The sequence below is a fragment of the Callorhinus ursinus genome, unplaced genomic scaffold (genome assembly GCF_003265705.2).
Source record: "Callorhinus ursinus isolate GAN/ISIS: 27379988/994484 unplaced genomic scaffold, GSC_fseal_2.0 scaffold134, whole genome shotgun sequence".
Lineage (NCBI taxonomy): Eukaryota > Metazoa > Chordata > Mammalia > Carnivora > Otariidae > Callorhinus > Callorhinus ursinus.
In genome coordinates this window covers 343,537-363,426 of record NW_027397196.1, presented here as the reverse complement: position 1 = coordinate 363,426, position 19,890 = coordinate 343,537, and the positions used below count along the sequence as shown (strand labels likewise).

The following is a 19,890-nucleotide window of genomic DNA, read 5'->3' as shown; positions in this document are numbered from 1 at the left end:
CCTCATGGTACTCACGCATCATCATGGTCACTCTCTGTCTCGCTGTCTAGCCGGGGCTCTCCTGGAGGGCCAGGGGCCTCCTCCTCAGCAGTAGGAGGGGGACCCTTTCCAGGTTCCACCACCCCCAAAGTGTGGGGTGGTCCAGGCCCTGGGCTCTCAGGGCAGGTGGCTCCAGGGGGCCGCCCGGGATCAGCATTCCCTGTACCACCTGGTGGCTGCTCGTGAGCGACAGCCGCGGACTCAGCAGGTTCTGGGGGCAGAGGAGCAGGTCAGAGGGCTCTTGGGCTGCCCGGACCCTATCCCCATGCCTTCCATGGCCCCCCCACTCCTCACCTTTGCTCTGGGTGGAGGCCACTGGGTGGCTGGCAGGTTGCTGGGCCTCACTTGGCTGCACAGAGGGGTCGGGCTGGCTGGGGGCCAGAAAGGGGACTAAGGAGTGCCAGGGGAACACGGCAACAGAGCGAGGTTCCACATTTGTCCACACTGTGGGAAGAAGCCAGCTAAGCTATGCAGCAGGAGTCCCTGGCCTTGACCCCCAACTCAAGCTCTTTTCCACCCTGGATGAGGTGGCTCCACGCCTCCTTCACACCCCCTTCCACTATCCGAGAGCCTCATGGGCTTGTGCGTACAACATCACTCAGGAAAAACTCCTCCCTGAAAGATTTCGAGGTTTATACAAAAGAAAACAGAAGCTGGGAAGGGAAATAGGCCTCACGCCCCATTCCCTCCCCCACCGCCACCAGCCCGGCCACCAGGGACCAGGCCAGAGGAATGACTGGCTCCTGTCACAAACCAGGCCATGTTCGACTGCCATCTCATACTCCCAAGGCCCCAAGACCTCAGCAGGGCTAGGAACCCTCCCCAGTCATGCCACATTTCCAGCACCCAGGTTGCTATCTGACATGGCCCCTCATCTTCACCTCGCACTCCTTTTCTCTCCCTTGAGGAGACCATGGCTTGGTTTCCCCTTCTCTTCCCTCTCCATTACCCACAGGGTGTGGGGTCTTAAGTCTTTCTCCTCGCCTCCCTCCCTGTACCACCAACCCCAAGGAGCCAGGCCCGCCTTTCCTGGGCTGGGCACAGGTGGCTCCAGCGTCTTCCCCCACCCCCTAAGAGAACCTACTGCCCACGAAGAGGTCTCCCAGCCCCGCTCCCTCTCAACCTTGGAGCTTATCCTGGGTGCAGCATCCATCCCCCTTGCCCAAAAAGGGGAGGGTGTGGTAAACTCCTTAGAAGAAAAGGCACAGACAATGGGGCAAACAAGGGAACTGTTATTAAGTCTATACCCAAGGAAGACAAAAGTGCCAGGTGTTTTCTTGAAAATATGCACAGCAAGGCACTTCCCTCCCAGGGGGCCAGTCCCAGGGGTCCAACCTTCTGCCCCAGGAGCTGGGGGGTAGCAGGGTAAGCCCTGGGCTGGGACCCATTCCTGGCAGGACTCCTGGGGCAGGCCTAGCCTAGGAGTGGGCTGCCCTCTCACTGCTGGCTCCCTGGGGGAAGTGGAACCAGCTGAGGAGGCCCCTGCGAGGGAAGACGATGAAGAGAGAAGGGAAACGCCCTAGCCTTGGTCTCCATCATTCCAAGCCTCCCCCTGATCCAGATCAATCTGACCTGGGGTGACCCCTCTATGCCCTCAAAAGCCTGGACTAAGAAAGCTCTATAGGAGACACTGGCCTCGAGACCTGATTCTGCAAGGGGCTGACAAAAGAAAAAGTAGACATCAAGTCAACAGAAGAGAAATAAGGAAGCCAGCACCAGAGGGGGTCTCAAGATGCTCTGAGGACCCTGTCCCCGATCCCTGGGACACTGGGGACCGCAAAAGCCTGCTCGGCCCTCCAACCCCAAGGATCTAGACCGGTCCCTCTCTTCACCAAGATCTTTCCCATCGGGCCTCCTCATCTGCTGGGTGGGGAAGAAGGGGACCAGCAGACAATGGGGGAAGAGTCCTTTGGTCCTGCCCCTCCTCAAGTCCTCCTCAGTGCACTCCCGTCCAGGTTCTTGGGTCCCTCCGTCTCTGCCCAGCACACCACATACACTCCAGCCCATCACTCTATTCTAAGCAAGCAGCGCCTCGCTCACTTCTCAAGCCCTGTTCTTAGCCCCACTACTCGATCACACTCCCTTCCCCCTCTCTTCCACACCTAAAGCCAGCAGGTCTCACGCTGCCCCTATCCTAATCCAGGCTCCCAAGCCAGTTACTCTGCACACCTCACCTCCAATGACAACGGACCGTGCCACCCCATCACCCAAACACCACAGCTGTCCCCAGCTACTCCCCTCGCCTCTCTCCCATCACTCCCGCTACACTCCCACCTGCCGTCACTAACCGCTTGGCCCAGCTGAGCTCTGTAACTTTCCCGTCACCTCTGTACTCCGCCTCTACCACTCTCGTACTATACCCCTAACACCATTACGCCGCACTTAGCACCCCGACACCTTGACCCCTGCAGTCGCAGGGCCCAGGCACTACTGACCGAACATGCCGAGGCCACGGGAGGCCGCGCCGGACGCGGGCACCAGGGGCCTGTGGGCTGAGTACATGGTCCGGCGCGGGGGGGCCCGGCCGGGGCTCGCGCCTCCTCAGCGGCCGCCGCCACTCCGCCCGCCGCCGGCTCCTCGGCCGTCGCCGCTCGGGCCCGGGGGGAGCTGGAGGCCGTCGCCGCATGCCCCCCCCCCGCCGCCCCCCACCGGCCGCCCCACTCGGGGGGTCTCTGCCGGGCGCGCCTGCGCACAGCGCCGCCTGCCTCCCGCCGCCCGGGGGGCGGGGGAGGTCAGAGCGCGCCGGCCCCGCCCCGCCCCCCGGCGCGCGCGGGGGCCGTCACGGGGCGCGCGGCACAGGGGCCATCGGCGCCGCCCCCTCCCTCTCCCTCTCCCTCCTCCCGCGCGGTGCCTGGCGGGCGGGGCAGGCGGGGCGGGGCGCGGCGCGCGTGCGCGGGGGCGGCCCCCTCCCTTCTCCTCTCGCTGGCTCGCTCCCTCCCTCCCTCGCAGCTCCGGCGGGTAACGGCTCTGGCCCCGCGCGCCCCGGCTGCCGGTGCCGCCGCCCCGCCTTTCCGGGCTCCGGGCCCGCGGCTCAGCGCCGGGTCGACCTTCGGCTCCGGGCGGGCAGACGGACCAGCGTGCGTGCGTCCGTGCGCTCCGAGCGAGCCCCGCGCAGAGCCACCGCCGCCTCCCCGCCCCGCCACTACTACGCGCTCCCCTCCCCCCGCCGCACCTCCCCCCGCCCCTTCCCCGCTTCCCCCGCGGCCTTCCGCGCAAGCCCGGCCCCCCGCGCGTGAGTCCATTGGCTGCCGCCGCCGCGCGCGGGTCAGGCCCCGCCGCGCCCGCCCCCATTGGCCGCCCCGGGGGAACGTCAGTCATATGCAAATAGGGGAAGGGCGGGGCGGGCTCCGGTTGGCCCCAAGCCGGCCCGGGGCGGGACCGCGGGAGGAGGGTGGCAGGGAGGGCGCACTGCAGTAAAGGCAGCGAGCCAGAGGGGCGGTTCGCGGCTCCGCGCTGCGGAGGCCCCGGGGTTGTGTGTGGTGCTACGTGTGTCCAGTCCACGCGAGGAACACGCTCACGCGCGGCTTGGCCCACCTCCCTCACGCCCGCCTGAGCGCGCACGGCTCCGCAGGGCAGACGAACTGCGCGGTAGGGCTACGCGAGCCACCCCGAGCCCTCACCAACTCTAACGCCAGCCGACTCTTCCCCCACCACACACACTCACACACACACACACACCCTTCTCACAGACAGACTTTTCCTGCCACACCCATTATTTCATACACACCCCACGGTCACATGCACCCTTTGGCCTTACACTCACACTGTCACACACGAAGTCACACACCTTGAACACCTGCTCACATGCATGTACTACCTCCCACACTCCTGGTCCATCACTCCCCACCCAGCATCATACACACTCGTTCTCACCCATCCTCCACGTCACCCATTTCATGCACGCCTTGTCATACGTGCTTCACCAACACATACTCTCACTGCCAGCCCACATGAATCATCATACAAACAACATATCAAACAGGCAGCATTATCTCACACATCTCATCACAACCGCTGCTTGTCCATCACACACACACACACACACCCCCACATCCCTCCCACACAACCACACACACTTCCATCTTCACACACTCTCATGGGGCCTTCCTGGCACCTCCCATCCCCAACACAGGCTAACTCTTACAGATGCCATTGTACTGACCCCCGCACACTATATAAGCTTACCCCAGTGAGCACTACTTCAGTACCCTGGCCCCCCCAGGAATAAAGAGCGCCATGGCCATTCACTGGCCTGACACTTAGCAGCCACCTGGGACCCCCTACCTCACAGTATAATGCGGTGGGGGGCGGGGGGGGCACAGAGCACCACTGTGGGCTGGCCCTACCACTCTAGGCTGGGAGCCACCCCTTCCAGAAAGGGGCCAGGAGGCAGAAAGGAAACAAACACAGGCTTCAGCGTGCTGGGAGCTTATATCTATTATACTGCTCATTGAATCCTCACAGCCACTCAGGGAGGTACACTTTATTATGCCCATTGTTCAGATGAGAAAATGAGACTCAGAGAAACTGAATAAATTGTGCAAGATCATGCCTCCAGAACGTAACACCCCAGTGCTCCAACTCAGCTGCTCTTTCCACTACTGAAAATTTAACCTCAGGGTGGACCCAGGTAGACACTCCTAGACGTCCAGGAATATGGTCAGACAGTGATACAGAAAGAACTACAGAAAGGCCAGAGAGCACACACAGAGACACATGCAAAGGTCTGGGGCCCACCAGGGAGAGAGGCAGAGGCCTTGGATCACCCAAGATGGGCCCTGGGGTCACATCCAGTAGAGGCAGAGGCCTGGGGTCACACCCGGGCAGGTTTTAAAGGTTGCACAAGCCCAGATGGACAAAGAGTGGGCTCCTACACAGGTGGAGTCAGTGACAAGCACAAACAAATCCCTTTCCCAGCCTATTCCATCCACTGACAGAGCCGAAGGCATGGAAAGGGGACAGAAACCTGTAATCTGGGCCCAGAGGGGAAGGGAAGGTCCATAGCCCTCTGACCTCCAGAGAGTGCAGGGCCAGACACTTGGCTGTGAGCCTGGAGGGAGGGGGCCACTGGAGGGACTATTAGGTGACTGCCCCCTCCTCCCTATGCAGCCCCAGACTCAGACCCTCCATTACCTCACTGCCCCAGGGACTGCAATGTGAGGCAGAAATCAAGGCTGAAATCAATGTGGCCCGCTATCTCCCCACCACTGCCCCCTCCTCTCCCCACCGGTGAGTCACCTACTGGCAAGTTAACCCCTTCCCTACTACAATGCAGCCCAGGACAGAGCTCGGAGCAACATTGCCCCCAGCTCCCCCACTTCTGTGGGGTGAGAAAAAGAGCTAGGCCTGGCACAGCAGGGAAAGAGGGCCCCACACATCTGGGAGGGTTGCACATCTGGTAGAAGACACAGTGCCCACATAGGAGGGATGGGAAGAGGCCCCTTACAGGGTAGGGTACAGCCAAGTGGGGACCCAGCCTGGCAGGGAGGGGCCGGAATCCGGGTGGGAAGGGCCCCCCTGCCCTGGGCACTGGGCCAGCCCTATACTTAGCTTCCATTGTTCAGAGTGGAGCAACCCTGGGTGGGGGTGATTAGAAGTGGAGAAGAGGGAGCAGGTCCTAACCCCAGACAGCTCCATCTCTCCAGCCATCCTCAACCCTAACTGGGGCCTCCCTAATTGGAAAAGGCTGAGGGGGTTTCCCAAGCCGGGGCCCCAGTCCCATCTGAGAGGTGGTGCAACACCATCTTTCACTCAAGGCAGGTACCTGACGGAACTATGGTGCAGCCACCCCCTGCACCACCCCATCACCAATTCCCCAAAAGGTCTGGCGCCAAACATCGCCGGAAGCACTACCCCACCCCCAGCCCGGGGACAGGGAGCCCAGACAGAGACACCAACTGCCACCCAGGGTGGCACAGGCTGAGGCCTGCCCAGAGGCCTGGGGCGTACAGCCAGGGATGCTGACAGACTGAGGGACAGGCAGACACACTCTGAACTCACGGGCCCATTTACTGAGCCCAAGAGGCACCGCGCCCCTGTCGCCCGCGGCTCCCCACCCAGCTCTACAGGCCCGGGTCCCCGCCTTGGCTCACCACCCCGGTGTCCCCAGCTCCCCTCACCCGCTCTCCACATACACACCCACCCACCCCGGGCGGCGTCGGCGACGGCCAGGGTTGCCTGGGGAACGAGCCCAGGATTGGGCTGTGAGGCTCGGGAGGGATGGGGGCCTAAAAATAGCGCCGGGGTGAGTCAGTGTGAGTGGGGCTGGGGTGGGCAGGGGGACTAGGAGGGAAAGAGGCAGCCGAGAGGTGTGGGGGAGGGTCCCCAGGGATTGGGAGACGGACGGGATAGGACGGAGGAGGGGGAATGTGGGTTTGGGGGTGGAAAGGGGCGGGGGTGGGGTGGGGGAGTGTACAGGCACCCGAGCTTGAGAGGGCTGGTCGGCGCGGAGTGAGGGAGGCGCCCCCACCCGGGCGGAGGAGGGGGCGCCGCCCTGCGTTCTCCAACCCTCCCCGCGCTCACGAGATTTTCCACTCGCCGCCTGGCCCCCAGCCAGCCCCCGGCGGGCCCCACAAAGCCGCTTTGTGCTGGGAGGGCGGGCGGGCGCCCGGCCGGCCTGACACCCACGCGGGCCGCGGCGGGGCACGGGCCAGCTGGCACCCGAGCTGTCTGCGGGGGGGGCCCCCCCACCCAGCCCGAGGGCGCGGCCGCTTAAGGGTTAATGGCGCAACGGCGTGGGGGGGGTGGTCTCGGCCAATCAGCGCCGGGAGGCGCGTAGGCGGCCAATGGGAAAGACGGAGGCCCGACGCTCAGGGCCTACCCCTGGGGCGCGGGAATCCGCGCCCCTCGGTACGGACCGGGGCTGGGCGCGGCCCTCAGGGTACCGGTCCGGATCTGCAAAGCCCCGGGTGCACCCTGTTTCCCCGGCTGCTTCGCAAGAAAAAGGTTCAGAGGGGGACAGGCTCTTGCAATCAAGAGGTGGCAGGGTCGGGATTTGAACCCAGGTCTGCCTGGCCTCACAATCCGCTTTTCTGCGGAAACAGGGAGACGGGGGTTCCCTGGCCCAGGCCCCCGTGGGGAGCGGGAACAGGGGACGGGGTGCGGGCGGAGGAGGCGGCGCGGCGGGCTAGGGTCCAGCCGCCTGCGGTGCAGCCGCTGCCGCCGGTGGTAATGGGAGCCAGACGCCGTCGCCGCCGCTAATGCGCCTCCCTCCCGGCCACTAATGGAGCCATTAATGCCCGGGCGCCGGGGGCTCCGGGCCGCCGCAACCCCACCCCCCCCGCCTCGCGCATGCGCGCGCCGGACGCCGCCGCGCCGCCGCCGCCGCCAGGAGGCAGCCTGACCCCTTGCAGCTCCTGGTGCTGGGGTCTCTTCTGCGAAGTCCTTAAGACTGACTCCCGCTACCTCAAAAACGGCCCTTCTCTTTTCTCTCCTGGGCAGGTCATCCTCTTCTTCCCAGCCTAGGCCTCCTCCCTCTCCAGGAGAGTCTCCAGAGATCTCTGACATCCAAATCTAACCTTTTCCCTCTCCTGCTCTAAACTTTTGCCTCTTCACCCACCGGCATTCAAGCTGGCTTGGCTAGAACTGCTCCTTGGCACGCTTCTGCCAATCCTGGGCTCTAGTGTCAGCTCCAGCTTCCACTAAGCCACTGAGAGGTCACGCACTTTGACCCCTCCTGGCCTTTGTTGCTGTGGCCGCCTTGGCCAGGAACACCCCTTTCTTTCACTCTCCTGAAATCCACTCATTCCTCATGCTTCAGTTCAAATGTCACTTCCACTGAGAAGCATACCTGTACCTCCCTCATCACCCTGCATCGAGCCAGAGTTGTCTCTGTCCTCTGGCTTCCCCAGACTCCGTACCTCCCTCTGCTCATCCTTGCCTGTGCCTGCTTCCAGGTCTGCCTTGCGCACCCACTTCCCCCAGGGCTGCTCAGCCTGGGCCTGGGAGAGATGAGGAGGGACTTCTGGCGGGAGAGAAGGGGTTCACCGTTTGAGACAAAACAGGAACTCTGGTGGGCAGAATCTGGATTTGGGGAGTGAGGAGAACCTAGGCCCCTCTTTGGGCCTTATTTTCCCCACCTGGCCAAGCACGGTCTCTGAAGTCCTACTACATGTGGGACTCCATTACATGGAGCTGGCACCAAACGTGTCTCCTGCAAGGCACTGAGGGGGTAGTTGGGGTGATCTGGGTCATGCCCTCTAGCAGGTGGGTGGGCACAGGAGCTGCCTTCCTGTTGTTCCCCTACAGCCGGATCTCCTAGCTTTGCCCATGCAGCCCCCGCCTTCCTGCCTGACTTGGGAACAGGTGCTTGGATGTAGATGGCTTCTGACACCTCTCAGCACGTTTCAGGGACAGTGGTGGGCAGTTAATTTGTCAAGGAACAAGGGGCTCCCAGGCCTGTACAACCTCCCACCACTCCCCAAGAAGGGGACTGAGGGACCTAGTGCTTAGCAACTATCCACTGATTCAAAGGGATGGAGCACCTGATGTGCACAGGGTGGAGGTGAGGGGCTAGGAGGCGGGCAGCAAGTCTGTCTGAGGAGGGGGAGGAGGGCCAGGGAAGGCCCAGAGACACAGGATCCCAAGATAGGGGGCCAAAACAGAAGAGAGGTGGGATGAAAGCTTAGGCAAGGACTGATGTCTAGGGAGGAACAAACCAAGAAAGATATAGAGAGGCAGACAGAGAGAGAGAGACAAAAGTCCAGAGAGAGAGACTCAGGCCCAGAAATAGAGACCTAGACAGACAGATGCAGGGACCCAAGGGAGAAACAGAGAGAGACACAGGGGCTCAAAGGCAGGCAGACCGAGGCCGCGGAGAGGGGGCACTGCCTGTCAGTACAGGGAAGCCAGGCGGAAGCTGGGAGCTGGAAAGGAGGCCGTGCCAGGAATGGGGCTGAGACATCTGGCCTCCTGGGCTGGGGCTGCAGGCCCTGGGGCAGCTTCCTCTCCTGGGGAGCAGGCGGGAAGAGTCAGAGGGAGGTGGCAGTGGCAGCTGGCTGGCCCGGCCATGCACAGAATGTGGAGAATGCCGGCCGCCTGCCCCAGCACGTCCCCCAGCGGAAGCAAATGCCTGGCGGGGGGCAGGAGCAGACGAGCTGTCCCAGGCCGCCCCCTCACACCTGCTGCCCTGAGTGAGGGTCAGGCCTTGGCATGAGCGGGCAGAAAGGGACAAGACCACGGCCTCACTATGCCACTGGGCAGGATCTGCCCTACCTGGGCCTCAGAGGCAGAAGGCCCCAGGGTGCCTGCCTCCCAAGGGCTTGGGGAGGCCTCTGGGAGAAGAACAAAAGGACCTGCTGGCTGGGAACCTAAGGGCAGCCGGGATACCTCAGCATGGGTGTTGTTAGGGAGGCGCTGCTCAGAACCGCCAGGACAGGCACCGGACAAGTTCTGACGACCAGACAGCCTGCAGCCTCCCTTCCCTGAACCTCAGGCCCCACCCACCCCCACCCCCCCAAACCGGAGCTGATAATCCCTACTGCATAGCATCAGGTGGATTCCATGAGATGGCCCCACACCTGGGGCTGGGCACGTGGTAAATGCTTAATAAAAGACGGGTTACTATTACTGTTACCGTCGTTATCGAGAGTACTTAAGGGCCTGGGCTCTGGAGCTAGACAGCCTGGGTTCAAATCCTGGCTCTCCCTCTTCCTAGCTGGGTGACTTTGGGCAAGTCACTTAACCTCTTGGGGTGCGGTTTCCCCCTCTGAACACTGGAAATCCTAATGGTGCTGGCCTCCTGGGGTGTTGTGAGGATTCGGTGAGTAAACGCTCAGGCGGCGCTTACAGAGCCGTGTACCGCGCACACACACGGGCGGTGCTCCAGAAATTAGGCCTGCTGTAGCTTCCGGCAGTGAGAGACCCAGGATCTGGAGATTGGGAGACCTGGTTCAAGGCCCAGTCCTGACCCTCCCTGGCTGGGTGACCTCAATCAGGACTCTTCTTCTGTCGCTTTTCCTCATCAGGAAAATGGTGGCAGGTACCCCTGTTGGGTCAGCCCTGGTAGGCCTCGGGTCACCCGCATTGGTGCCATCCTCCTCCAAGCGCCAGCAGTGACGGTCATGTGACATAATGCTATGAAGGCAATGTCGGGGGCTGTAGGCATGTGGGGTGGGGGCAGAGGAGGATAGTTCTCGATGGAGTCCTTCTGCTTCACTTTCTTCATCTGGCTAAGGACAGAAATCCCTGCTGTGCCCCTCTCTGTGGAATTTTGCTCCTATCAACTATACTAACAAATGTAAAAAATGCTGGGGGCCCGGCAAAAAACACAACTCACAACCTCAGCATATAAGTCTGAGAGGCAAGCACAGCCCCTGTGTCCCTGTGTCCTGGATCTGGGCTGGAGCTCCATAAGGTCAGGGCCTGGGCTCCCTCCTGCCACAGTCTCTGCCCCAGTCCCAGCTCCCACCCAGATCCCCACCTCCTGAGATCCGGTCTCCTTCCTCCCTGGTCTCCCTGTCTCTGGTCTCAGGCACAGCAACTCACCCTCCACAGTACAAGTGTGGGTCAGATCAGCTCAAAGCCTTCCATGGCTCCCTAATGCCCTCAAGATAAAGTTCCCAAGTCTCCTGAGGGCCCTCAGGGATCTAACCCTTGCTCGTCAATACAGCCGCACATTCCCACACTCGCCCATCATCTAGAGCCCTTGATTTTGCAGATTCCACTTCCTTCAACTACTTACTTTGGCCTCGAGGCCTTTGCCCAAGCTCTTCCCTCCACCTGACGGCCCTCCTGCCAGCCTACCCAGGCCCGCTTCTGCACACCCTGCACATCTCACTTTAAAGACCCTGGCCCCTGCTCCAAGAAGCCCTCCCTGATTCCCCCCTACCCCCCGCCTCCTGGGCTTCCCCCATCCCAGCCCGGACTGCTCCGGATGCTCACTGTCTGGGGACAGATCTGTCTATCCCAGGACTGTGAGCCCTGTGAGGGTAGGGCTGTGTCCTCAGCACCAACCAGCAAAGAGTCAGGGTACTCAGTCAACAGTGGATTAATAAATGAAGAAGAAAAAGGTGCTAGGGAAGGAGCTGGTGACTGGTCGCCCTCCCTGACAGTTGCTCTGACAAGGCCCAACCTGGCCTGGCCTCTGGCTCTCCCGGCCTCCGGCCTCAGCCCTCTGGACATAACAGCTTCCCTCAGCTGTGCTCCTTCTGGCCTCCTAGGAGGCTCTTCCAGCCCAAGGTTGCTGGTTCCAACTCATCCTTCAACTCTTGGCTTACACGCCCTTTCCTGAGGGCAGCCAGACTGGATTTCACACCTGGAGGCCTGCCCAGCACACCCCCAGCTCCCCTCCACGGCACTGACTGCACCTGTGGTATTTACTGGGCACAGGCGTGAGGTGAGCACTCCAGTCCCGATCCTGCCACCCCGAGGCAGAAGGCGCCGTTGGGAGCCTCCATCTTCCCATCTGCGACCCGGCACTGTGGCCCAGCGGGGACGAGCCAGCCTGCCTGGCTTTGCAGGCTGGCTCCAGGATTTACTAGCCGTGGGATCCAGGGCAAGTTACTAACCTGGCCTCAGTCGCCTTTAAATGAGCATAATCCTAGCCCCTGCCTGTTAGGTTCATGGAGACGAAATGAGCGGATATTTCCAAAGGGCTGAGAACAGGCCCTGGGTACAGTACGGGGTGTGTCTCAGGGTTCCGCGAGGTAACGCACACGATGCTTATTATCATGGTGATGCCCCCACCGGCCCTCCAAACATGGCAGCTGTCATCACGATTATCAACTCTGTTCCTCTGTTACCCCATCAGGATGGTGGGGGCCTGGCTCCCGAAGCTCAGGAAAGGTCTGCTGACTGACAGAGCGCTTGAGAGTGCATTCCCAACAGGAGGTCTCTGGAAACACTGCACTCAGCCTTCCAAGTCCAGTCCCTTGCCTGGCATGTGAATTCCCGCTGAAACATCTATGCAGAGGGGAGGCTAATCTCCCCTTGAGCCCCTCCCAAGGTGGGGAGCTTCACCTCTCTCGAGAGCCAGTTTGCAAGTGGCCCCGTCCCACATGAGCCCTCACCCAGCCATTCCACCGTCTCTTACCTGTCCCAGGTCGGCCCATGATGACTTCCTTTTTGGGGGCAGGATGGCTGGTGTAGCTGCTGGGCACCAGGACGGGCAATAGGGCAGCAGGTGAGGGGTGGAAGGCCACCGGCTGGAAGGGTGAAGAAGCCAGGCCGAAGGTGGGCATCGGCTGGGCCACGGCAGTTGGCGCGGCTGGAGGCACGGTGATGGGCACGGGGGCTGGCAGAGGTGGGGGCAGGCCAGGCTTCCCACTGGCCACCCCAGGGGGCACTGGGGTCTCTCGGCAGCCCCGCCCAGGTCCCGCTGCCCGCGCCTCGCCAGCAGTGCTCACCTCCCCAGGGAATTTGGAGGGCAGCGGCACGTCGGGGTTGCGAACAATGACGGGTGAGTCCCGCTGCACAGCAGGAACCCTGCGCACAGAGGGCCCAGGGTCCGAGGTCAGGCCAGCAGGCGGGGGCAACAGCAGCAGTGGCGAGGGCTGGCGGGAGCGGGAGAAGGGCACGGCGGGTGACACAGCCCGGAAGCCAGCCGGTGTGGAGGGTGTAGGCGTGTGGGACACCGAGTCCACGCCGGAGTCTAGGCTGTCGCTCTTGGGGAAGTCCGGGGTGGCTCCTCCGCCCCCCGCACCGGGCGCCCCCAAGGCCCCTGGGTGGGGCAGCAGCTCTGTCTTCCTCCGCCCGGGGCTGATGGGCACGGTGAAGGTCAGGTTGGTCTGGAAGGTGGGGAGGATGCCAGAAGAGTGGCGCTCTCTGGGGGCAGGCGGCGGTGGGTGGGGGCCCAGGTCTGGTGGTGTCAGCACGCCCCCCTTCGGGGTGCTGGCGCTCAGGTGGCGGCTGCGAACGGCAGTGCGTTGGATGACTGGTGAGGCGTTGATGGGGCTGAAGTTGGCGGGGCGGAAGCCAAAGAGCGGCGAGGGGGAGGGCGACGGGGCCGGTGAGAAGGGCGACTGCGTGGACACGGGAGAGAAGGAGGGCGTGCCAGAGCGAGAGCTGCCCAACGACACCAGCATCACGGCCGCCTCACACTCATCGAACTCAAAGCGCGACAGGTCAGCAGGAGCCACCAGGCGTGGGCGCGAGTCCCCGCGGGCCGCCACGCTGCTGGCCTCACTGTCCCGCGATGTTTCGTCACCCCAGTCAAACTCGGTGCTGCCCTCACGCGCCGCCACGCCCGCCGGCCGCCCGGCCCCACCAGGGCCACTGTCCGCCAGGCCCTCCATCTCCTTGGTTCGCATGGACAGGTGGCGCGAGCAGTAGCCCCGCCGCTGCGACTCCTTCATGCAGCCGTCTCGGGAGCACAGCCGGCGCCACTGCTTGCCATTGAATTTCTTGCGGATTCCGTTGGGCGTGCAGACCACGTCCCCCTTCTTATACTTCTGCTGGGCGGCTGTCAGTGGCGTGCGGGCCCGGGCGGCTGGCGCAGCCCCCTTCTCCAGAGAGGCCACGCTGCTGCTCCGGCTGCCAGCCTGACTCCCCTCCTGGCACGGCGACGGCTGCTCGCCAGGGCGGCCGGGGCCCGCGAAAGCTGGGGACTTGGGCGGGGGAGACAGGAGCTGGGGCGGGGGCAGTGGGAGCAGGGCCGGGGTGCCCAGGGCTGGCGGGTGCTTCTCCTCGCCCTCCTCACAAGTCCCCAGGTTGCCACCAAAGCTGATCTTCGACACCTCCGCATCCTCAGGCTGCTTGGGGTCCAGGGCAGTAGGGCAGGGGGGCAGGACACCCCCTGGCTCAGCCTGCTCCTCCTCGGGGCCCACAGGGGGCTTCCTTGGCAGTGCCTCGGGTTCCCAGGGGGGCCGCAGCAGGCGCAAGCTGGAGCGGGCCACCCACACGGCCTCCTCGGGCTCACGGTGTGGCAGCTGTGGGGGCTGTGGTGGGGCGGCCGGCAGGCCCGGCTGCGAGTTGGGGCCGGGACTCAGGCGGACCTTGTAGGCAGCGGGCTTGGTGGCCACCTCCACCACCACACCCTCACGGTAGGCAGCCACGCCGGGCTCCACGCAGGTACAGACAGCTGTGCCCACCGCCAGGGCACCCGGCGGTGGCGTGGCGTCCAAGACCACATCGACACCGCCGCCGGGTGCCCCCTCGTAGAACGTCAGGGCCCGGTCCCCGGGGAACTGTACCCCCAGGTCCTGGCTTCGGCGCACCTGGCGCACCACGGCCGGCAGGAAGAGGCCGTCTCCCCGCCGAGCCAGCACCCGCTGGGACCTCAGCTGCCGCAGGTCATATCCGCCGCTGGTGCCACTTGGGGGCCAGGGGCCCGGCCCACAAGCTTCGGCTGCCTCATCCTCCAGGTCGGCTGAGTGCTCACTGGCTGTGTCAGTGGAAGAGGAACGGGTGGAGGTGGGTGGCCGTGGAGGGACACCCAGGGCGCCGGCCTCCTCAGGGGTCCGTGCCCGCTCTTCAGGGGCCCCGGCCGGCCCACTGCTACCGCTGCCAGCTCCATGCTCCTCCACATACTTCTTCTTGGGCGCTCGAGACTTGAACGTGGCCGTCTTACGGCTGAGTGATGGCTCCCAGCGGCTCGCCTCCCCCTCCACCTTGGGGTCCTCAGCAGGGCCTGGGGCCGCCGGGTCCTCAGGGGGCAGCTCCGGGGGCAGCCCCTCAGCCCCAGGGCCCCGCTCAGACTCCTCCTCCTCACCCTCCTCAGCCTCTTCTGGCCCCGGAGGTGGCGGCGGCTGCTGCTGCACCATTTCGTCTTCCTCCTCTGGCTTGTCGCCCTCCCCAGCCCCTCGCCGTCTCAGGGCCTTGGCCCGGGTGGCCGGTGGGGACTTGCCACCACTGCCAGAACCTGGGAGGCCGACACATGCCTTCTTCATTGGCTTCATCTTTTGTCCACCTGCAGGTGGGAGGGCAGACAGGGATCATCGGGAGCAACTCATGAACCTCCCCCCAATAGCCAGTGTCCCCCAAGACTTCCCACTTGCCAAGGCCACCGCCTCAGCTCCATGATACCTGAAGGCTCTTTCCTGGCTGTCCTCAACTCACGGGGGCCCCTGACCGGCACCCAGACAGACTGGCACTCGTGTCCCCTGAGTTATGTGCTCTGGCTCCTTGGGGCCACTGACACAGATCTGTTTCCTCTACACAGGCCACAGCAGGTGAGTGTAACTGCCCAAGGGGACACAAAAAGGCAGTGACAGTTCACGCCTGTGGAGCATGCACTTTGTGCCAAACTGTGGGCCGAACTTGATTTTATTAACCCACTTCATCCTGACGACAGCCCTAAGAGGCAGGTGCGACCAACAGCCCTACTTGAGGAAACTGAGGCACAGAGAGCTCAAGCAACTTTGTTCAAACTCATCCAGCTACGAAATGGCAGCGCTAGGGTCTGAACCCAGGCAATCTGGCCGCTCCAGAGTCTGTGCTCCTAACCATTTCAGTGTGCCGCCTGTCACATGATCCAGAGGGCACGCTTCCTTGCACTGTCACCGTCCAGAGAGCACACACACTCATACACACACATGCACAGGAACACAGTCACAGAAAAGGAGGTGACTGGGCTGTGATGGGAGCCTCTCTCCACCCCCACCCCCACCCCCTCTGGGCCGCCTGGCATGGCCAGACATTGAGGGAAGGAGTGGGCAGCTGAAAGTCCTGAGGGACGGCTGCCCACTCTTGCTCTGCACCCCAGGCCTGCCAGGTATAGCCATCTCCCCAGATCCTGGCAGGGAGCAGGCAGGGGCACGTCTGGGGCAAGAGCTGATACCCAGTGCTGCCACGGGGCCGTGCATGAGCACACGCACGCGCACAAAAACACACACAGAGGCACACACACGTCATCACACAGTGGGACATGGAGCTACACCCCAGGGTTTCGCTGTCCCACTGGATGGGAGCCTGCCCCTCCCCCCACGGCACCCAGCGTGATCCCAGCAAGCCCAGCCCCCCTTCTGGCCTGCACGCCTCCCCCGCCCTGACTGGGCTGCCTCTGGCAGGGTGGCTGAGATGGCCCGGCCCCCTGGGGCCCCCAAATATGCCCTCCGACTCCAGGTGGGGGTAAGTGGGAGAAGGTCAAAGAAAGCAGGGCAAGCCCAGCAGGCCAACCTCACCCACTTCCTGAACAGTCATTACTGCCCGCCCCCTTTCAAGCTGCCCTGAGAAAAGAAAAGGGAAAAAACTTTACTCTGAAGTGACTAAGAGAAGCTGAGAGGCCAAAAGGGGGCCTCTGGGAGGGTGCGGATACCCAGGGCCATAACCCAAACACAATCAGAGACACCCCTGACTCAGTCTGCAAGCTCCCCCAGGACCCCTGATCCTGTGTTCTCCTACTTGGGGCCTGCTCCTCCCGTGGACCCTCCAATCCCAGGCTGCTCCTTCTCTGGGCCAGTCCTGGGGTCCTCGCGGGCAGAGCCTGTAGGGCCCGGGGCTTCCCACACTGGGGCAGGCATCCAAGTGCCCAGGAGTTGGGCAGCTGCCACCACCTTCTCCCCACTGACCCGCTGGGCCACCGTCCTGGGGACTGAGATCCGGCCCCAGTGCTGCCCAAACACAAACCTTTGCATACCCCACCCAGGGCCTACAACCATATGGCCTGGCACCCCTGGACCCTGCCGACTGGTCCTGCCTCTTCACCCCAGAAGCCAAGCCTTTTTCTTTCCCCTGGGGCCTACTCCCTTCCTGTCCACCCCACTTTGGATAACTCCCACCCAAGGCCCTGTGGGCCCTCACCTCCTTCAGAATCCAAGCAGTAACTCCTGAAGCCCAGGCCCTGGTTCTTCAGGGTCTCGTGCCCTCTGCTCCCATCAGCCCTCCTGGCACCAGCTTCTCTGCCACTCTCTCTCTCGTCCTGTCACCACCTCTACCTCTGCCTCTCTCCTCACAGGCCCTAGGCCCCCTCCTCAGCCACCCCATCCTTGTCCCCCTCATCTCTCTCTGTCACCCCTTCCTCCCAGTCACTCTCCTGTCAGCCATCTCTGGACCTGTCACCTTTTCTCTCCATCACCTCTCCTTGTCACCCCTCCAACTCTGTCCCCTCCCTCTCCCTGTCACCCTGATCTAGTCCTGTAACCCCTCCATTCCTGTTACCATTCTCTGCCCACCATCCCCTCTCCGTCACCCCTTTTCTGTCACTCTTTCTCCCCACCACTTCGTCCACTCTACCCCCCTTTCCCACCATTCAACCCACCTTTTTTCCCCCTGTACCCCCTCCCCGTCCCTGCCACCTGTCCCCTCTCGGCCCCCAGCACCCCAAATCCCCCCTGCCCGTGTCATCCCTGGCCCCGCCCCTCACCTCGGGCTCGGCGGGGTTTCGGGGCGGGGGGCCGTGGCCCCGGCTCGGTCCGGTCCGGTCCCTCCCCGCCCCCCCTCCGGCTCTCCCTCTCGATTCTCCCTTTTTTTTTTTACTCCAACACACAAAATGGTGAATGGACCTGCAACAGCTGGAGCAGCCAGCCAATCACCGGCCACAACCCCGCTGACCGGCGCCGTCCTAGACCAATAGATATCCGCAGCCTGGCCGGCTCCGCCTCTCCACGACGAGCGACATTCGCCAGGACCAATCCCGCCCACCCGGCAGCGCCAGGGGGAGGGGCCAAAGTCCAAGACCGGCCTCCCTCTGGGACCGACACCAACCTGAGCCTACGACCGCCTGATCTGCCTAGGGCCCTGCCCCACAACAAGTGATGGGCATCAGCCTTGACCAATTGCAGGCCGTCTTAGTGCAGACTGACGAATACAGTACCCAGTCGCCCTGCACTCTAGGCCGGAACCCAGCCTCTGTGAGGGACAGTAGCCAATGAGGTGCAAGAAGGAAGGGCTAAGGGACAGGCTGTCCAATAAGCAGGCTGAGAAGGCGTGGCCTGAGCGTTTGTTGACCGGCTAGTCGCAATCCCTGCTGGGAACGGTAGTCTTCTTACGTCTCCGGCCCATAGTCGATAGTAAAAAGCAGACTACAACTCCCATGTGACAGAGTGCTGGAGCACCAAAGAACCCGGGCGAGGAGAAAAAGTCGGACAGAGCAGTTCCTGTAAGTCTCCCTGCACACCGGGAGCATCTTAGACCTAGGGCCCCGACTCACCCGGATTCCCGGCTCTGGCGTCGCCGTGGCTCCTCTCAGTGGCGGCGGTAGCGGCACGAGGGGGAGGTGCGAGGAGCAGCCAACCGCCACCCGCAAGCCCCACAGCCAATCAGCAGCGGCCGGGGCGGTGCAATGACCTCACCGGGTTCTACTCTGTTACCCCTCCCCCACGTGGTTGTTGCTGTCGGTAGCCGGGAGTAGGGAAGTTTGGGGTGGGGGGGGAGGGGAGGAGAACGAGTGATGTCACCTTTCCCCCGCTTGATTGGCTGTAGGGTGGCCGGGACTATGACCAATCAACAGCCTCAGAAAGTCCGGCGCGGCCCCGCGGAAAGCCCTGTTGCCACCGGGAGGGGAGAGAACGTGCGCGTGTGGGGAGGCGCGCGCTGCCGTGGAGTGAACGCGCGCGGCCTGGGGCTAGGGGACCCTGGGGACCAGTCCTCTCTTCCAAGACTTTGACATGTAGGGCGATGCAGTTTTCTGACAGCCCCCCCTAGGCTTGTCGGGGCACAAGATGGGAAAAGGCGGCGCTTCGCACCACAATTCCCTTCACACTACATTCTGTGGGGAGCTACTTTGTGGGTGTTCGCACTTGGCGGGAGCGAGACTTTTTTAAGGTCTCGGGGTGTGTGTGGGGGGGCTGTTCGCACAGGGTAGGGAGGAGAGCGATATGCCCTGCCAGTCGTAGATTCCTGCAGCCCAGACACGGGGTTTACCCCAGGTGTGAAGCTGTCTGCAGTGCCTCCATACTCTCCCCGTTGGATTTGCCCTAGATTGAGGGTAATGGGGAGCAGTGAACGCTGGCCTCAGCCGAGGCGTCCGCTGCCTGTGGTGGGTTCCCGGTATGCACACAGGATTCACACCAGTTGTGGAGCAAACACACCCAGCCTATTGCAGGTGCATATGCTGTGCAACGTTCCCACGACCTGTGACATATGGCCAGTTCACCGCGGGGCGGGGAAGAAATGTCAGTTGTCCAGTGGGGTTCACTGAGTTTGAAGGTGATACGCGTTATGCACTGGCCACGGTCCACGGGAGATTTGCTTTGAGAGAGGGGGAAATTTCACTGTCTGCAAGTTCCACTGGGAAGGAATCTTACACAATTACTTACAGTATTAGATTATGACTTGCACGTACTATTTTATAACCATCCTACTTTATACTGTTTTAATGACATTCTAGAAGAGTTTACACTTAAACATTGAGTGGGCTCTGAGGGAACTTTCACAGGGCAGTTTAGACTGGGTACGTTGGGCAGATGCTGGGTCTGAGGGAAGTTTATACTCATCAGAGAGTTCCCATTGCGTACGTAGGTAGACCCTTGGAGAGTGGTTCACACTGTCACAAAAGGGGTTCACCGCAGCTGCAGAAGGTTGCCCATACGTGGCGATGTGCCCTGTCCTTGTTAACTTTGTCATGGATCTGAGACATCATACTGTCCACCGGAACCACATACTGGGTGGGAGTTCTCATTGCCCATAGGAGAGTCTATTGCGTTAGAGGGAGACTTCCATTGATGGGGATGGTGTTTCACGGTCCGCAGTCAGTTCACAGCGGGTGTGCGGGAGAATCAGACTGTCGGTGGGGAGGTGTGTACTGGCCATGAAGGAACTCACCCTGCCCAGGGAGTATTTTCTGCTGTAGTGAGAGGGGCCTCTGCTGTCCCATTCAGGAACGTCTTGGCTATGGTGAGTTTACAGTGTTCACAGAGGAGGGGCGCCTGGGTGGCTCAGTCGGTTAATTGTCCCTTGGTTTCCACTCAGGCCACGATCTCAGGGTCATGGCATCGAGCCCCACATCTGGCTCCGTGCTCTGTGAGGAGCCTGCTT

General features: G+C 62.5%; 1 protein-coding gene across 7 annotated transcripts in view; it reads right to left on the bottom strand.

The window, feature by feature from the left end:
• The window catches only part of CIC (capicua transcriptional repressor), a 26,839-nt gene extending 8,638 nt beyond the window's left edge, over positions 1–18,201 (bottom strand). For 2 of the 7 annotated variants that reach the window (XM_025849594.2, XM_073890274.1), the window contains exons 1-4: positions 17,279–17,412; positions 12,071–14,884; positions 334–483; positions 16–250 (exon numbers count right to left, since the gene is read on the bottom strand). In XM_025849594.2, coding sequence (XP_025705379.2) covers positions 16–250; positions 334–483; positions 12,071–14,873 — 3,188 coding nt within the window. In that variant the 5' untranslated portion in view covers positions 14,874–14,884; positions 17,279–17,412. Of the gene's footprint in view, positions 1–15; positions 251–333; positions 484–2,474; positions 2,793–12,070; positions 14,885–16,716; positions 17,008–17,278; positions 17,413–18,064 lie in introns of those variants that run through there. The other 5 variants (XM_073890275.1, XM_025849593.2, XM_073890273.1 and 2 more) reach the window with 5 other exon arrangements.
• Positions 18,202–19,890: the final 1,689 nt, after the last annotated feature.